The following is a 19,625-nucleotide window of genomic DNA, read 5'->3' as shown; positions in this document are numbered from 1 at the left end:
CATCTGCTTTGCCTAAAAAGAAATCAGAATTCATACTTGAACAAATCACTTTCAGTACCAAGAAGTAATGCTTTTTACATATGTATTTGATGCAATGGTGAAGTAAGCTTGTGCATGCCTTCAGTTTAAGACATTTTTGTTATAGATATATTGAAACAAGTGTTTATTAAACAGGAAAATGTTTTAGGGAAATTCCAATTCCAATAACCAATTATTGGAACAATCTTCTTCTTACAGGACTTGCAGTTTTGGTCATTGCCATGGCTACTGTTGTAACTACTATCACGGGCTTATCTACATCAGCAATAGCTACCAATGGCTTTGTAAGAGGAGGTAAAACTGACTTAATGAAATACTTCTCTGTTTGCAATTATACAATTATACAATTTCTGCGATGTTTTGCAACAATATTGTGCATGGTGGTGTTTTTGAAAAAATGTTTTCTGTCAGGTCTCTTATGTTTGTTCAACGACTCCTTTCTTCAGACGCAGTGAATAAAAGATATTCCAAGTTTGCAGTAAGAGAAGATGGAGTATACCAAAGCGATGAATAATGAAAATGGCCATCCTCTAGGTTGAGCCATGAGGGGTTCAAGTGCCAAGCATTTATATGTAGAAATTCTTCCTTCTCTAGTGGTCTTGCATTCAGTGATATACCTGTTATATCACTGGCAGCTTGGATAAGTCAGAATTTTCTTAAGATGTTCTGCCATTTTTGTTCTAATTTTGTCATCAGGACTGCAGGTGGTTTTAAAAATATGTATCTAGGTCAGTTTGTTGTTTTGCCTCCATATTGTAGCCGGAGTCCTGGATAACTTTAATTAGATTATAGAATGTGCAAGTAGTGTTTATGATTTCATACTATGTCAGAAAATAGAATAAGAGGAATCCTTTTTTTTTTTTTTTTTGGAATTTGTGTGCATCACTAGAAGTAAGTTTCAATATCACTGAAATCATTTTCATGTCAAAAGTACAACGTGGAAGCTAGGACAGCCAGTTAATTCATCCTCTTCGGAAGGCAAAAAAAAAAAAGCGGTTTTGAGGTCTGCTTGGAAGTTAAAAAAAAAAACAGTTTTAATGGCCATATGTGGCCTCTAGGCCACACTTTGCACATCCCTGCCACAGTTCAAATGAGCAACGAAAAAAGACTTAGTTCCTTTTCCCACTTGTTAACAGACCTTATTCATATCACTTATCTTGTGGCTGCTGTTGGTTATTATAAATGTCTGCTCCTGTAATGTCAACTAGGCATATGCTTCTGTGCTTGCAGAATGTAAGCTCAGTGTGTGTATGGACACAGTAATGCTTTACTTACCCAAGCTTGGTTATTGCAGTTTTGAAACAGCTTAAATTCTCCTTTTTTTTTCTTCAGGAGGAGCATATTACCTAATTTCCAGAAGCCTGGGCCCAGAATTTGGTGGTGCAATTGGGCTGATCTTTGCCTTTGCTAATGCTGTAGCTGTAGCCATGTATGTAGTTGGTTTTGCAGAGACAGTTGTAGAACTACTTAAGGTAAGTTAATTACTCTAGTTTGTTTCTTGCTGACATTGCATTTCACAATCTGAATTTCACAAATGCATTCTTGCAGTACCTCTATAGATCAGACAGATCTATAACAACTGTCGAACTCACTGCAAATGGGTGATGGAAAATCTATATTACTGAATGACTCATTGCTTGTTTTTGCTTTTTAAAAGAGGGACATGCAAATGACCTTGGATTTGGTGCTATGATAACTACACTTGGCAAGCAAAATACTTGTTGGGACCAGTCGGAGATCAAACAGTCATGGCTTTGTTTCATTTACTTTGAGGGCAGTAGAAAGTACTTATTTGAGCCTATGGAGGTTTAGGCCTCATCTCTGGCATAGCAAACCATGAAAAGGGATGTATAAGGCATGGTGCTGAAGTATTCCAACGGAAGCAGGAAGAATAATGAACAAACAAGGCTTTCCTAGTTGGGAGTGGACAGTGTTGAAAAGGGGAGGGGAGTTTTAACCTTAATACTGAAGAGGTGTGTGTTTTCCTTGAAACTGCAACAATGTTTTGGAAAATCCCCTGTTTGTGTCAGTAGAGGCTTTAAAAAACTTCATTGCAATTTTAATTGTTGCTACTGGCGAGGGAAAGCCGACATTTACTTTCCTGGTGCATCACACACATCTCTCTGAATCTCCTCTCTCTTGATCCAGTGAGGCTTTGAAAACTCCATCATGGGTACTAGTTGAGGGTTTTAAAAATAGCCTGAGTGAATATTACAAGGGGAAATACAAGTATGTACATGGGTCATAATCATGTTGGGGGCTACATATTCACAGTGTGATGATTTTGGGTCCTTTGAGCTGTTGGTCCTATCTATTACTAGCATGACATGCCTGATATACTTGGAATAAGTTTGATCATCCTGTTGAAAAAAGGTCTCTGAATACCATGCTTTATGGGACTAGAAGAAAACTGAATTGCAGGGGGGAAATGCTGTTAAATTGGATATTTTGCATTTGTGAAGTTTAACATCATCCTATATCAAACATATTGAAGATATGTTCCTGACATAACATGGTTAGCAAAACTCATAGACCCTATTGAGTGAACAAAAATCACAGAAGCATATCATAGAGTTGCCCTGGAGGACCTAGGAAATGCCCGGAGAGGACATACCTCTAGACATTGCTAGGTCCTCCAGCACAACATCAATGTCTGGTGGAAGTATATCATAGAGTCTTACTGGGGGACCTAGGAAATGCCTAGAGAGCACTGGATACAAGGCTTATACTATTCAAGAAAATTGCATGCATACCATATCCTCCAGAAATTACCATTGGATTAAGCCACTAAGAGAACATAATGATTTTCAGTCTTCACACATGATTTTTACAGACAGTTTTACTTTGTTTCAGGGTTTGTTTGTTTTTTAAAAAAATAACAGCTGTGACGAACTGGATGAGGGCCAACAAACTGAAGCTTAATCCAGACAAGTCAGAGGTCCTCCTGGTCAGTTATGGGGCCTATCAGGGTATAGGGTGGCCACCTGTGCGCAACGAGATTACACTCCTCCTGAAGACACAGGTCCACAGTTTGGGGGTCCTCCTAGACTCAGCTCTGACGCTTGAAGCTTGGGTGTCAGCGGTGTCTGGGAGGGCCTTTGCACAATTAAATCTTGTGTACCACCTGCGACCGTACCTCAAAAAGCCTGACTTGGTCACAGTGGTCAACACCTTAGATACATCTAGAATGGACTACTGCAATGCACTCTATGTGGAGCTGCCTTTGAAGACGGCTCGGAAACTGCAGTTAGTGCAAAGGTTGGTGGCCAGATTACTAACTGGAGCTGGTTATAGGGAGCACACCATGCCCCTATTAAAGCAGCTCCACTGGCTGCCGATGAGCTTCTGGACCCAATTCAAAGTGCAGGTTATCACCTATAAAGCCCTATACGCTTCGGGTCCAGCCTGTCTTTGAAACTGAATTTCCTGTGAACCAGCACAGATCTACTAGGGAGGCCCTCCTCTCAGTCCCACCTCTGTCTCAAGTGCGGTTGGTTGGTACGAGAGAGGGCCTTCTCGGAGATGACTCCCTGGTTTTGGAATGCTCCCCTGAGGGAGATCAGGCTAGCCCTCACCCTCCAAGCCTTATGCACACAATTGAAGACATGGCTTTTCCGACAAGCCTTTGACCATATTTAGTTTCTTTATGAATATATATGAGGACCTGCAGATTCTTTATCAAGCACTTTACAAGACTGAGATCTATTGCTGCTGTTTTTACCTGCAGCAATTGCTGTATTTTACTGTTTTTAATTAGGGGGCATTGTAAAGTTGTGATGCTTATGTTGGCTATTTACTGTTTTATGTTTTACTGTTCACTGTTTTATATTTTGTTTCTCCCCCTTTTGTGTTTTGCATATTGTTTATTATTTATTTATTTATGTCATAGATTTGTATCCTGTTATTCTCACCACTGAAGGGGGACTTAGGGTGGCCTCTTGATTGCTCTGTGAGCCACCCCGAGTCCCTTTGGGAGAAGGTGATGGGTATTAATGAAGTTTATTAATTATTATCTAAATCCTGTCAAACTTTTTTTTGCAGGAACATGAAGTTCTTATGTTGGATCCCATGAATGACATCAGAATTATAGGAGCAATTACAATTGTTATTTTGTTGGGCATATCTGTAGCAGGAATGGAATGGGAAGCAAAAGTAAGTAACATTAAATGTTTGAAGTTCTGGAACAGTGATCAGCTATGGGTAAAAAACCCCTTCCAGACCATAAGGAAATATTGAAAGAACATATGTTGGAATCAGTGTATTAATATTCAGACTCTTGGCTCTGGAACATTTTTGAAATAACTGGACCTGAGGCCGTGTAGATGCTGTTTGAAATTGCTTGCCCTTGTGAACATTTTAAAAGGAATTGGTCAAATATCTCACTTTTCTGGCCCTGCAGCAAGTTCGGATAAGTGTCCCGAACATGCAGTAATTTTGTGAACAATTTTTAGAAATATGTACCAAGAAAAGGAGATTATATATTCAACTCAGCCAGCTGGTACAAATTGGCAATACATTTGCTGCCTTGAAAGAAGAAAGATAAGCCCTAAGGCAAGTTGGTGCTAATGAATAAGCAGTTGAGCTGATCTTTTGCATGCAACGTTCAAAGATTCTGAACAGTAACTACTTGAAAAATGCAAGCTTTGTGTTGGTGCAGGATTTACACACCCATTTTGTATTTGAAGTATGATAATATTAATGTTAAGGTAGGTAACATCTTGCATACTCTTGGTCATTTTGTTGACCCTGCTTGAAATCTGGATAATTTATAGATTTCCTTTTTGTTGCCATCTTTTTTTTTTCTTTACTCAGGGCATAATCATATTCACCTCCAAAATCATCATTACACTTAACAATAGTCAATAATTTCTAATTTATATCATTTATTTATTTATTTATTTATTACAATATTTATATCCCGCCCTTCTCACCCAACAGGGGACTCAGGGCGGCTTACAATAAAACACATATATAAAAATTGTACAATACACTATAAATCAGTTAAAAATTAACTTACATCGGACGTTAATAAACGCATTATAAAATACAGATAGGCGTGTTCAAGTTTAAAAGACTGGGTCTGTCAATTGAGTTCCAGCGTACATAATAGTAATTAACGCTGCTAATTGTTATTCAAAAGCCTGGCCCCACAACCAAGTTTTAACCTTCCTACGGAAGGATGGGAGGGAGCCTGCCTGACTTCACTGGGGAGGGCGTTCCATAGGCGGAGAGCCACTACCGAAAAAGCCCTGTCTCTCGTCCCCACCAGCCGCACCTGTGGGGCTGACGGGACCGTGAGCAGGGCCTCATCTGATTATCTTAAGCTTCAAAGTGGGTTGTAGCGGGAGACACGTTCGGACAGATAAGCTGGGCCGGAACCGTTTAGAGCTTTATAGGCTAAAGCCAGCACCTTGAATTGTGCTCGGTAGCTAATCGGCAGCCAGTGGAGCTGGCGTAACAGAGGAGTGGTACGCTCCCTGTATGCCGCTCCAGTTATTAACCTGCCAGCCTTCCGTTGGACTTAATTGAAGCTTCCGAACTGTCTTCAAAGGCAGCCCCACGTAGAGTGCATTGCAGTAGTCTAAACGGGATGTAACAAGAGCGTGGACCATTGTGGCCAAGTCCGGCTTCCCAAGGTACGGTCGCAGCTGGCGCACAAGTTTTAACTGTGCGAAGGCTCCCCTAGCCACCGCTGAGACCTGGGGCTCCAGGCTCAAAGATGAGTCTAGGATTACCCCCAGACTGCGAACCTGCGCCTTCAGGGGGAGTGTGACCCCCTGTAACCCTATACCCTGTTCGGCCTTCCGACTGACCAGGAGCACCTCTGTGTTGTCTGGATTCAGTTTCAATTTGTTGGCCCTCATCCAGTCCGACACAGCGGCCAAGCACCGCTTCAGGACCTGGACAGCCTCCTTAGTGACAAGTGGGAAGGAGTGACAGAGCTGGACATCATCTGCGTACAGATGACACCGGACCCCGAAGCTCCTGATGTTCTCTCCCAGCGGCTTCATGTAGATGTTAAACAACATGGGAGACAATACAGAACCCTGCGGGACCCCACAAGTCAACGGTTGTGGGGCCGAGCAGGCATGCCCCAATGACACCATCTGGGACCGACTTTCCAGGAATGAGTGGAGCCACTGCAAAGCAGTACCTCCAAGCCCCATCCCTGCAAGGCGTCCCAGAAGGATACCGTGATCGACGGTATCGAAGGCTGCTGAGAGGTCCAGCAGAACCAGCAGGGACACACTCCCCCTGTCCAGTTCCCGGCAAAGATCATCGACTAAGGCGACCAAGGCTGTCTCGGTACCATGCCCCGGCCTAAAGCCAGACTGTGCCGGATCCAGAAAATCAGTGTCATCCAAGAATCCCTGGAGCTGCGAGGCAACCACATGTTCCAAGACCTTGCCCAAATAGGGGAGATTGGAGATAGGCCGAAAGTTTCCAAATTGAGTGGGATCCAGTGATGGCTTTTTCAACAGCGGCTTGATCACAGCCATTTTTAGGCTCGCTGGAAACCTACCCCTCCCGGAGGAAGGCAATCACCACCACCTTCACCCACTTGGCCAAACCCCCTCTGGCTTCTCTCACCAGCCAGGATGGGCAGGGGTCCAGGATGCATGTGGTCGGTCTCGCCTCTCCAAGGATCTTGTCCACATCCTCGAGCTCAACCAATGATCACATATTGCAAAAAATGTAATTTTAAAGACAAGCTATGAAAGTTAATGTGGTTTTTTTTAGACATTTGCTATCTAATTGAGATGAATTTTCTTGTTCATGCTAAGTAAGCATTAGCAACAAGGTGGTCATTGCTTTGTTCTCAATTTAGTGCTTTACTGTGGCTTACTGTCATGTTAAAGAGCTCTTCCAAGTTGAGATACAATTTCTAGCACAGTTAACAGACAAAGTGCCATGGCCACAGGAATTATAAACTGAAACTCGATTGCCGTCAGTGAAGAGAGATTATGCTTTGAATTGATCTAAGTACATGTTGAACAGCTGCCACACTGAGGCAGTTTCCAGTATCCCCTGTGTGATAGCTACCTTTTTAGAAGCAACCCAAAGCTGTTCTATCTTCAGGACATTGAATGATATGTAAATCGAAATATTTGAGGAAATCAGCAGGTGAAATATAAATGGGAAAGCTACAAAGTAGATTCAACCTGACTGTACGAGAAGAAGAGTATAATTGGGATTGAGTTGAGGTGAGGGGCAATAGATGTAAATATGGTATAAGCAAATTACTCTCCTATCGCCACAGTAAACCCTCTACTTTTACTGTGTTTAGAGGTGCAAGACACTCTTCCCCTGAAAGTGGAAATTCCAAAAATAAAAAAATGCCCATGGGGGAATACGTCTAGAAATTTCTAGGTCTTCCAGGCATAAAGTTTCTCTGGAGAATCTAAAGATTCCTAGAGATATAACATATTAATGAAATCCACGAATTATAATCAAATCCACAAAGCCATAAATATGGAGGACTGAGTATATACAAAAAAAATAAATAAACATAGGATTAAACCTTCCTGTATTTCTTGAAGCTTTATCTCTGAAATAAATTATTGGAAATTAGATTGCTTTAAGATCTGGCTAATCCACCAGACGAATCTTTGCCAAAAAGTTACCAAGTTTTTTTTTTAAATGACTTGATGACCTTTGGTTATGCCTGCTTATACTAGTTCAGAAATTGAAGCTTGATATGAAAGAAGAACAATAATGTAAAATGTCTCACACATCTTATAAATCTTTTAGTTCTTCCATACTATATTTCACCCCAAGGAGTGCATGATATTGTGCATATTTCCTTTCTTTCTGTGTTCTTCTCATAATGACCTTCGAATGTTTAAGTCTGACTGGTCCATCTAATGATCTCTGGTATGCTTTGAATCTGAATCTACCTGGTCCTACTCCAGTACTCTACTCACTGAGCAGTGGTCATTTAGGAGTATTATGGTGGGTAGCCCCTTGAAAAAGTGTTCTTATTCTGTTAGATGTACCTTGGAACTACTGCAGGACTGGGGGTAGGTGAATCTCACTGCATTATCCACTACATTATTGGAGGATTTTGCTTGATGTAGTTGACCAGCATTCTCAAACCTAGAGCTGAAGATTTTTAACTTGGTGAGAAATGGATTGAATTGATGCCATTGACTTCTCATATTACAGGCACAGATTGTTCTCCTGGTGATCCTGCTGATAGCCATTGTTGACTTCATCATAGGAACATTCATTCCATTTGAGAGTAAGAAGGCTAAAGGCTTTTTTGGCTACAAAGGTAAAAGATAGTTAGTAAAACAAATACACTTAAAATGTTGCTCCAGTGTTTGTCTTTTCCTTCTGCATTTTACTTAAATTGGTATTAGTTCTGTCATTGACTTCATAGACACAAAATGTTTGCTTTTCTCACCTTACTTTCCTACCCAGGGTTACTTTCACTTTAGTTGTTTTTAATCTAAATAATATCTTGATGTCAATGATTTAGAATTTGGTTCAAGTCATATTTCAATATGTAATCATGTGATATACTTTTAGCATGTAGTTTAGTCTTGTCAGTGCAGCTTGTGCACAGCTAACTTTGTTCTATGTGATTTGTGCTGAATAGAAGTTGAAGTCGATGCAAATAATAATAATAATACTTTATTATTTATACCCTGCTCCATCTCCCAAAGGACCCAGGGTGGCTTACACTGGGACAAGCCCAAAACAGTATTACATCAATAAAAACAGTAACACAATAAAATCACAATATACTAATATCTTACAAAAGTTAAAGTAACTTAAAACATAGATAGTAATCCCAGTCCGTAGTCAAACACCTTAGGCCATGGGCCATTTTAAGGGGAATGAAAATCTGAAAATGCATATTCTTTGGTGACTAGGGATGGGAATGACTAAACATAATAAAGTGCATGGATTGGCCAAGGCAAAGCAAGAGATGCCTTGCAGAAATAGAAAGCCTCAGAGAGGGGTTGTAGAAAGGATGAGAAGCCAATGAAACCCTGTTGCATCCTATAGTTTTGATTTCCTGGATCAAGAAACCAACCCATAAACTTGAGTTTTATGTTTTGTAAAATGCACAACCTTTCTGTAGCATTTTTCACTCTCGCCCTCCACTTTTTTTGTACATGTGTGTACATTTTATCCTGTGTTTTAGAAATGAAGATAATAGCCTTAAGCTATAAAAGTAAAGGTAAAGGTTTCCCCTGACGTTAAGTCCAGTCATGTCTGACTCTGGGGGTTGGTGCTCATCTCCATTTCTAAGCTGAAGAGCTGGCGTTGTCCGTAGACACCCCCAAGGTCATGTGGCCGGCATGACTGTATGGAGCTCCGTTACCTTCCCGCCGGAGCGGTACCTATTGATCTACTCACATTGGCATGTTTTCGAACTGCTAGGTTGGCAGAAGCTGGAGCTAACAGCGGGTGCTCACTTCACTCCCCGGGTTTGAACCTGGGACTTTTCGGTCTCCAGCTCAGTGCTTTAACGCACTTCGCCACCGGGGTTCTAGCCTTAAGCTATACACAGCAAGAAATCGGAATAATGTTGAATTCTGTCGTCTTGTACACAAGGCAGTGACCTCAGGCATGCTACCCAATTGCTTTGTCCCCAAATGTTTTCAGATTTAGATACCACAATCTATAATTTGCCTTATCTCCAACTAAACATATACAGTAGAGTCTCACTTATCCAACATTCGCTTAGCCAACGTTCTGGATTATCCAACGCATTTTTGTAGTCAATGTTTTCAATACATCGTGATATTTTGGTGCTACATTCGTAAATACAGTAATTACTATGTAGCATTATTGCCTATTGAACAACTTTTTCTTTCAAATCTGTTGTATAACATGATGTTTTGGTGCTTAATTTGTAAAATCATAACCTAATTTGATGTTTAATAGGCTTCTCCTTAATCTCTCCATGTTATCCAACGTATTAGCTTATCCAACATTCTGCTGGCCCTTTTATGTTGGATAAGTGAGACTCTACTGTATAATGAAAACAAACCTTGTATTTTTTCTGGCATATTGAAAGGAGGGACAAGTCATTTTACTCATATGTATCATCACAGCAGAAAATAGTAGTACATGTACATACCACCTTTCCCTTCTCAAGCCAGAATTTTGGCTTGTAATGCCTTCAAATGAAGTCTATACCTGAGCCTAATGGAGTTAATAGCTAGGGGAAAGAGATACAGTGAATCTTGCATGCTGTTTTGTGACCCCCCTGGAAGAAATGCATATGTGACTGGAACATTTTTTTCAAAAATTATTTCAAGAAGATGGTTAATTTTAAAAATGGTCTAAAAGAGAATAATAACTTTCTTTTTGTATCCCACCTCCATCTCCCCAGAAGGACTTGGGGCAACTTGCATATGGCACAAAGTACCTAAAAAAATGCATAAAATAAACACACAGTATAATACAAATTAAAATCAGTAGTATATAAAACAACAATTTGAACTCAGAACAGCGCCCAATAACCTATAGTGTCAGCTGTCGTAAAAACATGGCCAACTGTAAACAAGAAGCAGGGAAAGGATAGTTGAAGTTGTAGCTAAGGAGCAAGGGCATGGGATGAAAGGGCTTTGCTATATCATAACTGCAGCCCATTGGGCTAGACATTCTCAAAGGCTTGTCTAAATATCCAAGTATTCAATTCCCTCCGGAAGGAGGACAGGTTGGGGGCCTGCCTAATCTCCCTGGGGAGGGCGTTCCAGAGCTGGGCGGCCACCACTGAGAAGGCCCTCTCCCTCGTCTCCACCTGCCGTGCTTGTGACTGTGGCGGGACCGTAAGGAGGGCCTCCCCGACAGATCTTACCACTCACACAGATACATGGCGGGCCAAAACCGTTTAGGGCTTTATAGGTGATTACCTGAACTTTGAATTGGGACTGGAAATGTATTGGCAACCAGTGGAGCTGTTTTAATAGAGGGTCATCCACTCCCTATAATTAGCTTCGGTTAGCAACCTGGCTGCAAACCTTTGCATCTATTAAAAAAGCAGTAAACACTTCATCTACTCTCACATGTTGTGGCTTCTCATTCCTTTTTTGGGGATTAAGATAGAGAATTCACATTAACCAATAGATAAGCTGACCCGGTTTGGGGGCTGAGTTTTTTTACTAAAATTTCTAGACTTACCCATGAGTATATAGGGTGTATACTGACACCTGGCAAAAATGAGAAAAGCTGCAATTACCGACATAAGATAGCCTAAGAAGTATTGGCCTAGGGGCTGCAACATATGGGCAGAGACAAAATGAACTAGTTAAGAGTCCCATAGCAGTTGCCATGGGGCATACATGAAATTAGCAATTAGTAAAGTCAGTTTTAGTCAGTTTTCTCTAATATTTGGATAACTTGTGTCCATCCAGAGATCTTCTATATCAGATTTTATATTAATTGAACAGATCATCTTTTTTTTGGAGGGGAAAACAGTTATGTTGTATTACAGAGAAAATGACATGCTGTATAAACCGACCCGAATATAAGCCGAGGCACCTAATTTTATCACAGAAAACTTGGAAAACTTATTGACTCAAGTATAATCTGAGGGTGGCAAATGCATTAGCTACTGGTAAATTTCAAAATAAAAATAGATAACAATAAAATTGGAGTCCCCAGTGGCGCAGTGGGTTAAACCGCGGAGCTGCTAAGCTTGCTTGATCGAAAGGTTGGCAGTTCGAATCTGAGGAGAGGGGTGAGTTCCCGCTCTTCGCTCCAGCTTCTGTCAACCAAGCAGTTCAAAAACATGCAAATATGAGTAGATCAATAGGTACCACTCCGGCAGGAAGGTAACGGCGCTCCATGCAGTCATGCTGACCACATGACCTTGGGGGTGTCTCTGGACAATGCCAGCTCTTCGGCCTAGAAATGGAGATAAACACCAACCCCCAGAGTCTGACACGATTTAATGTCTAGACTTAATGTTTACCTTTACTTTTTAACCAATAAAATTACATTAATTGAGGCATCAGTAGGTTAAATGTTTTTGAATATTTACCATATTTCAAAGAAAACCAGTAAACTAGCTCTGTAAGTGGAAAAGTAGGTTCAACAAAAACAATATGGTATCAACAATAATAATATTAATAATAAAACTTCATTTGTATCCCGCTGTATCTCCCCATGGGGACTCAGGCCTGCTTCCAGCATAGTAACAGGCAAATATTCAATGCCTATATAAATAATGCAGAGTTAGATATAGATCTAATAATTACAGTAGAGTCTCACTTATCCAAGCTAAACGGGCCAGCAGAAGCTTGGATAAGCGAATATCTTGGATGATAAGAAGGGATTAAGGAAAAGCCTATTAAACATCAAATTAGGTTATGATTTTACAACTTAAGCGCCAAAACTTCATGTTATACAACAAATTTGACAGAAAAAGTAGTTCAATACACAGTAATGTTATGTTGTAATTACTGTATTTACGAATTTAGCACCAAAATATCACAATGTATTGAAAACATTGACTACAAAAATGGCTTGGATAATCCAGAGGCTTGGATAAGCGAGGCTTGGATAAGTGAGACTCTACTGTATATATAATTATTTCATATATACATTTCTCCCTGAAACATTTGTTAATCCTCTCTATTTGTACATTTCCCTCCTGCAATATTTGCAAGCTCTATATATCTGTATTCATATATATCTAACTAGACATCTCTCTATGTATAGATAATTATATCTATATATAGGATTTGCAAAACCTTGTAAATATGTGAGGGGAGAGATATATATACAGATATATAGGTACCTCTGTGTATTTATCTGTATCTATATATAGAATTTGCAGAGAATTGCAAACATGTGAGGGGAAAATTTCATACATAAAAATAATATATACATATAGATATGGATATACAGGTACATGGAAATCTTTAGATATCTATATGTATATGGGATTTCCAAAGACCTGCAGACATATGAGGGGAAAATTCATATATAAAATTAATGTAGATAGATACAGATACTATATAGGTGCACTAGCTGTGGCCAAGTCTGGTTCAATGAAAAAAACTCAGGAAAGAGTTCTTTCTCCCACCCGTGACCTTCCACAGATAATATAAAGAGAAGCCTCCCACAAGATGGTAAAACATGGGGGAGTCTCCTGGGCAACATCCTTGGTAATGGCCAGTTCTCTCACACCAGAAGTGGCAAGGCTATTCAATGCTAATCAAGTTGGCCAATTTCAACATTTCTTGCAGTAAATAAAGAACACCACTTACGAAACAGTGGAATACAGACATGAAACAATGAGGGCAATCTAACACCTCCCAACAAAGGATTTTCCCAGGCAGGAAGTAGCCAGGGTTTGAAGCAGCAAGGTCAATTGCAATATTCACACTTGCCTGTAGCAAAAAAGAGTTATTTCTCCCACCCTGGACTTTACACAGATATATAAAGAAAAGCCTCCCACAGGATGGTAAGACATCCTGGTATCCCCTGGATAACATCATTGCTGACGGCCAATTGTCTCACACCAAAAGCAGCTTGCTGTTTCTGAAGTTGCTCCTGACACCCTTTCTGTGGCTGGGCCTCAGAGCCTCAGCCTTGCGTAATTCCTTGTGAGTGCTCACACCTGTTGCTAAAGAGTGGAGACTGCGTGACTGTTGCTTGTGCCATTGCTAAGGGGAGAAGCCATCTGTTACAATGGTTGCTAAGGGAGGAGGGAGTGCTTGGTCATTGCTAAGGGAGGAGTCGTCTGTTAGGACAGTAGCTGAGGGAGGAGGAGATTCATTGACCGTTGCTTAGAGGTTTGATTTACCTTTCTCAGGTGTATCAAGTTTGTGAGAGTCGGCTTAAGATCCAGGGCAGTTTGAATGCTGTGTTGTGTCCAAATTTCATAGCATTCGGTGGAGTGGTTTGGGAGATAAGAGGTCCCTCACTGACAGAAATTGCATTTTTATTTATATAGATAGGGATTGCAAAAGCTTGCAGGGGGAAATGCCTATGTATCTGTAGCAGAGATTATTAAATATTTCAGGGAAATGGATATGTATTGTTTGGAAAGACTTCAAGAAAAACATGCATATATAGAAACATATTTATTCACCTATAGGTGAATATAGGCTTGCATAGGCCGGTGAGAAATTTGAAGGGCACAAAAAGTTAATACATTTGAATATACACAAAAAGCCAGGAAATTGGGTTGGTTTGAAAAAGAGTCATTTAAACAAGGAGGAAATGGAATATATTCCTTGTTACGAGTCAGACGCCAGCCAATATAAACAACTCAGTTTATTGCAAAACAACACAAAAGAGCCCAGAAAACAACCAAAAAGGGCTCAAAACACTTTCTCTTCAGTGTGAAGTAACAATGTCCAAAAAGAACTCAATAAACCTGAACTTGGGATATAATCCGGATTATCCCGGGAAATAATCCTGATTAAAACAAACTACGCCGAAACGGCTGGAAACTTGTTCCACCTACTCGTTGGAGCTTAGCAAACACAGGAAAGCAACCAGCAATAACCCGCAGCGACCAGCGGCCACACCGTGCCCCGAAACACCTTTGTGAAGCCAATCCGTGTCGTAAAGGAGAAGTCACAGCCGCCACATCCGGTCCGCGTCGTTAGGGAGAAGTCACAGGTATCGAGTTCCAATCCGCGTCGTTAGGGAGAAGTCACAGGCATCGAGTTCCAGTCCAAGGTCAACACAAAGAACCAAAGCGACGGAGGCAAGCCAGCAGCTAATGCATAAAACCAATACAGGACAATCCAGCGCAAACCCACACAATGCCAGCCCGTTGCCACTAAAAAAACCCAGGTTAACACTTACGTCCCAAAGCAGTCTTCCAAACACATCTTCTGAAACAGAGATCCTGAAAGCGCCCAACAAACACCTTGCCGATTGCAAGGTTATATTAGCAACAAACTTTTATTTACAAGTCCTCCTCTGAATTTGAGCCAGCTAACGCGCTATCCACAGCTGAACCTTGTTGCTGCAAATCTTCATCGGAGCTGGGGTCGCCCAACGCCCCAGCTGCTGCCCTTCTACGATCTCTCCAGCCAGTCCACCTTCTATCCAAACCCATAACTCCCCAGAATCCAGCTGTATCTTCGCTGTGCCATCCCTCAAATGTACCACTGTATATATATTCCTAAAAAATTTGAAAACAAAACAAAAAATCAATCCTAGTTGAAGTTGACTTCCTCTAATTTTATTTATAGTAGTTTAAATGAAGCAAATACTGAGGGCATGGTAAGAACATAGAATATAAGCAAGTATTGGCGCTAAAGCTTCAGTTGAGACACCTTTTCCCCATAATAACTCTTCTGGAGTAAATTACCCTTCCTGTGGGCAGATTTTTCTCATTTCCTGTCCTCACTTCCATGTTCTTAACTATGAGTCATTTGAAAGTTAGATATAAGTCAGGAACTACCTGTACTCAAATTCACTTTCTTAAAAAAAACTATTTCTTTCTACAGCTGAAATATTTTCTGAAAATTTTGGTCCAGATTTCCGAGGAGATGAAACATTCTTTTCAGTATTTGCTATATTTTTCCCAGCTGCAACAGGCATTTTGGCTGGTGCAAATATCTCAGGTGATCTTGCGGTGAGTAGCTTTTCCTTATTTTGCTACTTGGTCAATTTGAACTCTCCTTTTATTCAATAAATTCACTGGTATATATATATTCTTTTTTAGGATCCTCAATCAGCCATACCTAAAGGAACACTTCTGGCCATCTTAATTACTACAATAGTTTACATGGGAATTGCAGTATCAGTAGGTAAATAATTTCAATTTATAAATTCCTTGGAGGCGGTCTACTACTACACTGCAGCTGTATTGCAAGCTCCAGTGCACAGTGCCTTGTTAGAGTTTTACCAATGTTTTGTGTAGAACTTCCTTTAGTTGACTTTTTCTCTGTAAATTAATAGTTGGTTAGTTTGGATTAATTGACATTCAATAGCATAGATGCAGAATGATCATGATTTTGTTAAAGTTCTTCTCTTATCTGCCTCAGTTCAGAAGTAACAATTCCAATCATATCAGAAAATACAAGACACATCTGAAAAGTTTGTATATATAGATTACTTCATTTTCATGTACCCTTCCACAGGGCATTTGATATCTCTTTCTCTGTAGGTGCATCTGTGTTTCATGTTTTGTGTACCTAAATGCATTTAAAATCATCTATAATTAGTCTTTTCTATAGTCTACAAGGCAGCTTTGCATCAGTAGAGAAACAGAATATTGAAGTCAGCCCAGTGGCAGAAGAAATAATAATAAAATGCTTTATCTGAGGAGTAGAATATCAGCTATTTCAGATTTTTAAAAGTTCTGCCATAATTAATTTTTTTTAAATGTGCTAAAAGAATAATCAAAAGAAATGCTCCATGGGAATAGTTGCATAATTTTGAACACTTGCTACTTAAAAAGGTCTCTTGTGGTTGCAGTCAGGAAACATGGAGCAGGGTTTCTCAAAATGACTAGCATGACTGAATAGGCTTGTATGAGAGAAGGCTGGTCAGTTTTTTTTCTAAAGCCATCAAAAGGCACATTTGTTTTGTTTTCCTGCTCTCTTGCAAGGCCTTTAGTATCAAGAATATGATAAACAAATGAAATGGTGGTGGAGAACCACACATATTCAGCCTGTATCCAAAACTAAATCACAACTTGATTCTGTAAGTCTTTGTACAGAAAAGGTCCCACTGAACTGTGGAGATGTGAGGTAAACAGCCCTTCTGCTAATATGCTGAATGTTCAAATGATGACTTGATTGCCTTTTGAATTTCTGCTTCGTTCTTCATGCAGTTGCTTATGTTTAACTTAACTTCAGCCTAGGATATTGGCATTCAGAGAAGCACTTTAGGTTGCATATGTTACCCATATAATGGGAAGATTCAAGGTTTACTGGCAACATTAGTTTTGCACTGACATTTTAGAGAGCAAATTAACTTGAAGAATTAGTGTGCCTGACACAGTTGGTCATTTCTGCTCCCTTACTGCCCCAGCTGTTAGATGTCACATGGCTGGAATCCTGTAATTCCCAAGACCTTTTTGTCATTACTGCTAAAAAAAGTTAATCTGCAGATCAGCAAAGCTAAGGAGAATTGCCTTAATTCTATCCCTGAAAATCATTAAATACCATGCTTTCATCTTAGTTTTGTGATAGAACCAATGTTCCATCTGACATGGGTTTTAATCTTCATTTGTCATGCGTAACAATTCAATCCTGTGCATGTTCAGTTGGGAGTAAATCCATTTGGGTTCAGTCTACTGTAAAGTAAGTTTTACGTGCACTTAAAGGATAAATAAAATTTCTGTCAAAGACAGTATTTTAAAGCTGCTGAGATAAGGCTTTTCAGATCATAAACCTGCATAAATTATATGTTCATTTGATGCAAGCCCTACAACAAGCAAACCGTTTTTAATAATCCGTAATGTGTTAAATGAATAAAGAGATGTATGGCATAAACAATCTAAGGAACCTAAGTATGCTTGCAATCAGTAGGTTTAAGCAAGATTATTTTGGCATCTTAAGGAGCATTGAGGTTTTTTTGGCATAAGCTCTCATGAAAGGCAGCTCACTTCATCAGAACTATGTTGATGTCTCATTTGGCAGGTTACTATGCACATGCTTCAATGGAAGGTAGGGGATTGCTGGACTTTTTTCTCTCGTATCAGGAATGACTTGCAAGTCGCTTTTGGTGTGAGAGAATTGGCCATCTGCAAGGACGTTGCCCTGGTAAAAATATCAAAACACTTGCTGGAAATTGTGCTATATCTATTGCATTGGTTTCTCCCAATAGATGCGAAGTTATCTTAGATGACCAGTATTTTTGAATGCTGCCTGTGCTGTTTCTTGGACTTATAAAATGTCCCCTGGCAGATCTGAGATGATCTAGTTTGTATCTCATAAACATAATGAGGGCAAAATAAATGGTTTTGATGTTATACTTCCCTTGTTTCAAACCAAAAAGTGATGGTTGTTGGTTATGACTTTAAATGATCAGCAATTTAAAGTGCAAATTATGTACTTTTGTGTTTTATATCTTTCTGGAGGATCAAAGTCAGTTTGCAGTTGTATTGGTCAAAGGTTAAGATTAGTTTGTCACAACACTTGTAGAATGCGAAAAGGGAAATGAGATTATTTTACTATCAGTGCCTTCAAGAAAAACCACTATAACGGTTTTAATGTGAGAAATGGGATATAAATGAATTTAAACTCAGAACAGTACAATTAACTCTTGACTTATCTCTGGGGCAAAAAAAAAATCATACCCAACAGCTACACTGTGAAGAAATACATAATATATTGAGTTACATAGCAGTTAAAATACATAATACACATTTTAAAACAGTAAAGGTAAAGGTTTCCCCTGACGTTAAGTTCTGTCATGTCTGACTCTGGGGGTTGGTGCTCATCTTCATTTCTAAGCCGAAGAGCCGGCGTTGTCTGTAGACACCTCCAAGGTCATATGGCCAGCATGACTGCATGGAGCGCCGTTACCTTCCCGCCGGAGCGGTACCTATTGATCTACTCACATTGGCATGTTTTCAAACTGCTAGGTTGGCAGAAGCTGGAGCAACAGCGGGCGCTCACTCCGCTCCGGGGATTTGAACCTGGGACCTTTCGGTCTGCAAGTTCAGCAGCTCAGTGCTTTAACACACTTCGCCACCGGGGTTCCTAAACAGTACAAGTTAAAAATCAACCTAACTATTACTTTTAAAACAAATACAGATAACTAGATTACTAGGTCAGTAAACTCTTTCTTGTGTTTTTACCACCCTTGAGTACCATGGATGTTTTCTGTCTTTAAATGAAAAGGGATTTTATGTGATTTTTCAGCATTGTAATTAGTTTGAGTCTTGGGTGACACTTCATTTCAAAATATTACTTAGAGCAGAATAGGAAGTTTCTGCTCAGCTGTGATGATAAGCTTGCTCTTTCAGATAAAAGGACAAAAGCATCTCAAATTTTGGAACTGCTTGCAAGTTGTCACTGTTCAAATATATTGCATGCATATAGCTGTTAAATTCATTTGTTAGAGAGACCTTTGTCATTTCTGAGATAATAAGTAAATGAAAATAATTGAGCTCATGAATTTTTGAGAAACCTGTAGACAGAAGAAAATATTTTAGTGACTTAATGGTGATGAAATCTAATGTAAAAGTGCTTAATGCTGCAATCTGAAATAAAAAGGCCAAAAGCAGTGCTATAGTGGAAAGAGAGTTTACTGTCAAAGGCTTTCATTGCCAGAATCACTGGGTTGCTGTGATTCTTTCAGGCTGTATGGCCATGTTCCAGAAGCTTTCTCTCTTCATGTTTCGCTCATATCTGTGGCAGGCTCACAGCAACCCACGTAGAGAGTTAGTGCTTCTTTCATTTTTCTTCTAGGATGGCTAAAGCTTTTGCCTTAAGGATATGGCCCCTTTTTACCTGGGCAAAAGGAGTGTGAGAAAAGAGCACAGAGGTGCCACCATTAGGGGCTGTTGAGTTTGGCCCAAGAACAGCAATAGGCCATGGCCTCAATTTATACATGAATATATATGTGGTATTTTGGAAGTAATTTATTTGAAGCGATCCTTATTTACTTGTGTATATTCAGGGCAGCTCAAAGACGTCCTA

At 39.9% G+C, this 19,625-nt stretch overlaps 1 protein-coding gene across 2 annotated transcripts in view; it reads left to right on the top strand.

The window, feature by feature from the left end:
* slc12a2 (solute carrier family 12 member 2) overlaps positions 1-19,625 on the top strand; it is a 70,068-nt gene that overhangs the window by 19,062 nt on the left and 31,381 nt on the right. For both annotated transcript variants that reach the window (XM_008103110.3, XM_003216420.4), the window contains exons 4-9: positions 238-333; positions 1,372-1,511; positions 4,081-4,191; positions 8,206-8,314; positions 15,477-15,604; positions 15,695-15,779. In XM_008103110.3, coding sequence (XP_008101317.2) covers positions 238-333; positions 1,372-1,511; positions 4,081-4,191; positions 8,206-8,314; positions 15,477-15,604; positions 15,695-15,779 — 669 coding nt within the window. The remainder of the gene's footprint in view (positions 1-237; positions 334-1,371; positions 1,512-4,080; positions 4,192-8,205; positions 8,315-15,476; positions 15,605-15,694; positions 15,780-19,625) is intronic.

This window comes from Anolis carolinensis, chromosome 2 (assembly GCF_035594765.1).
Source record: "Anolis carolinensis isolate JA03-04 chromosome 2, rAnoCar3.1.pri, whole genome shotgun sequence".
Classification (NCBI taxonomy): Eukaryota; Metazoa; Chordata; class Lepidosauria; order Squamata; family Dactyloidae; genus Anolis; species Anolis carolinensis.
This window is presented reverse-complemented; position numbering and strand designations above follow the sequence as displayed.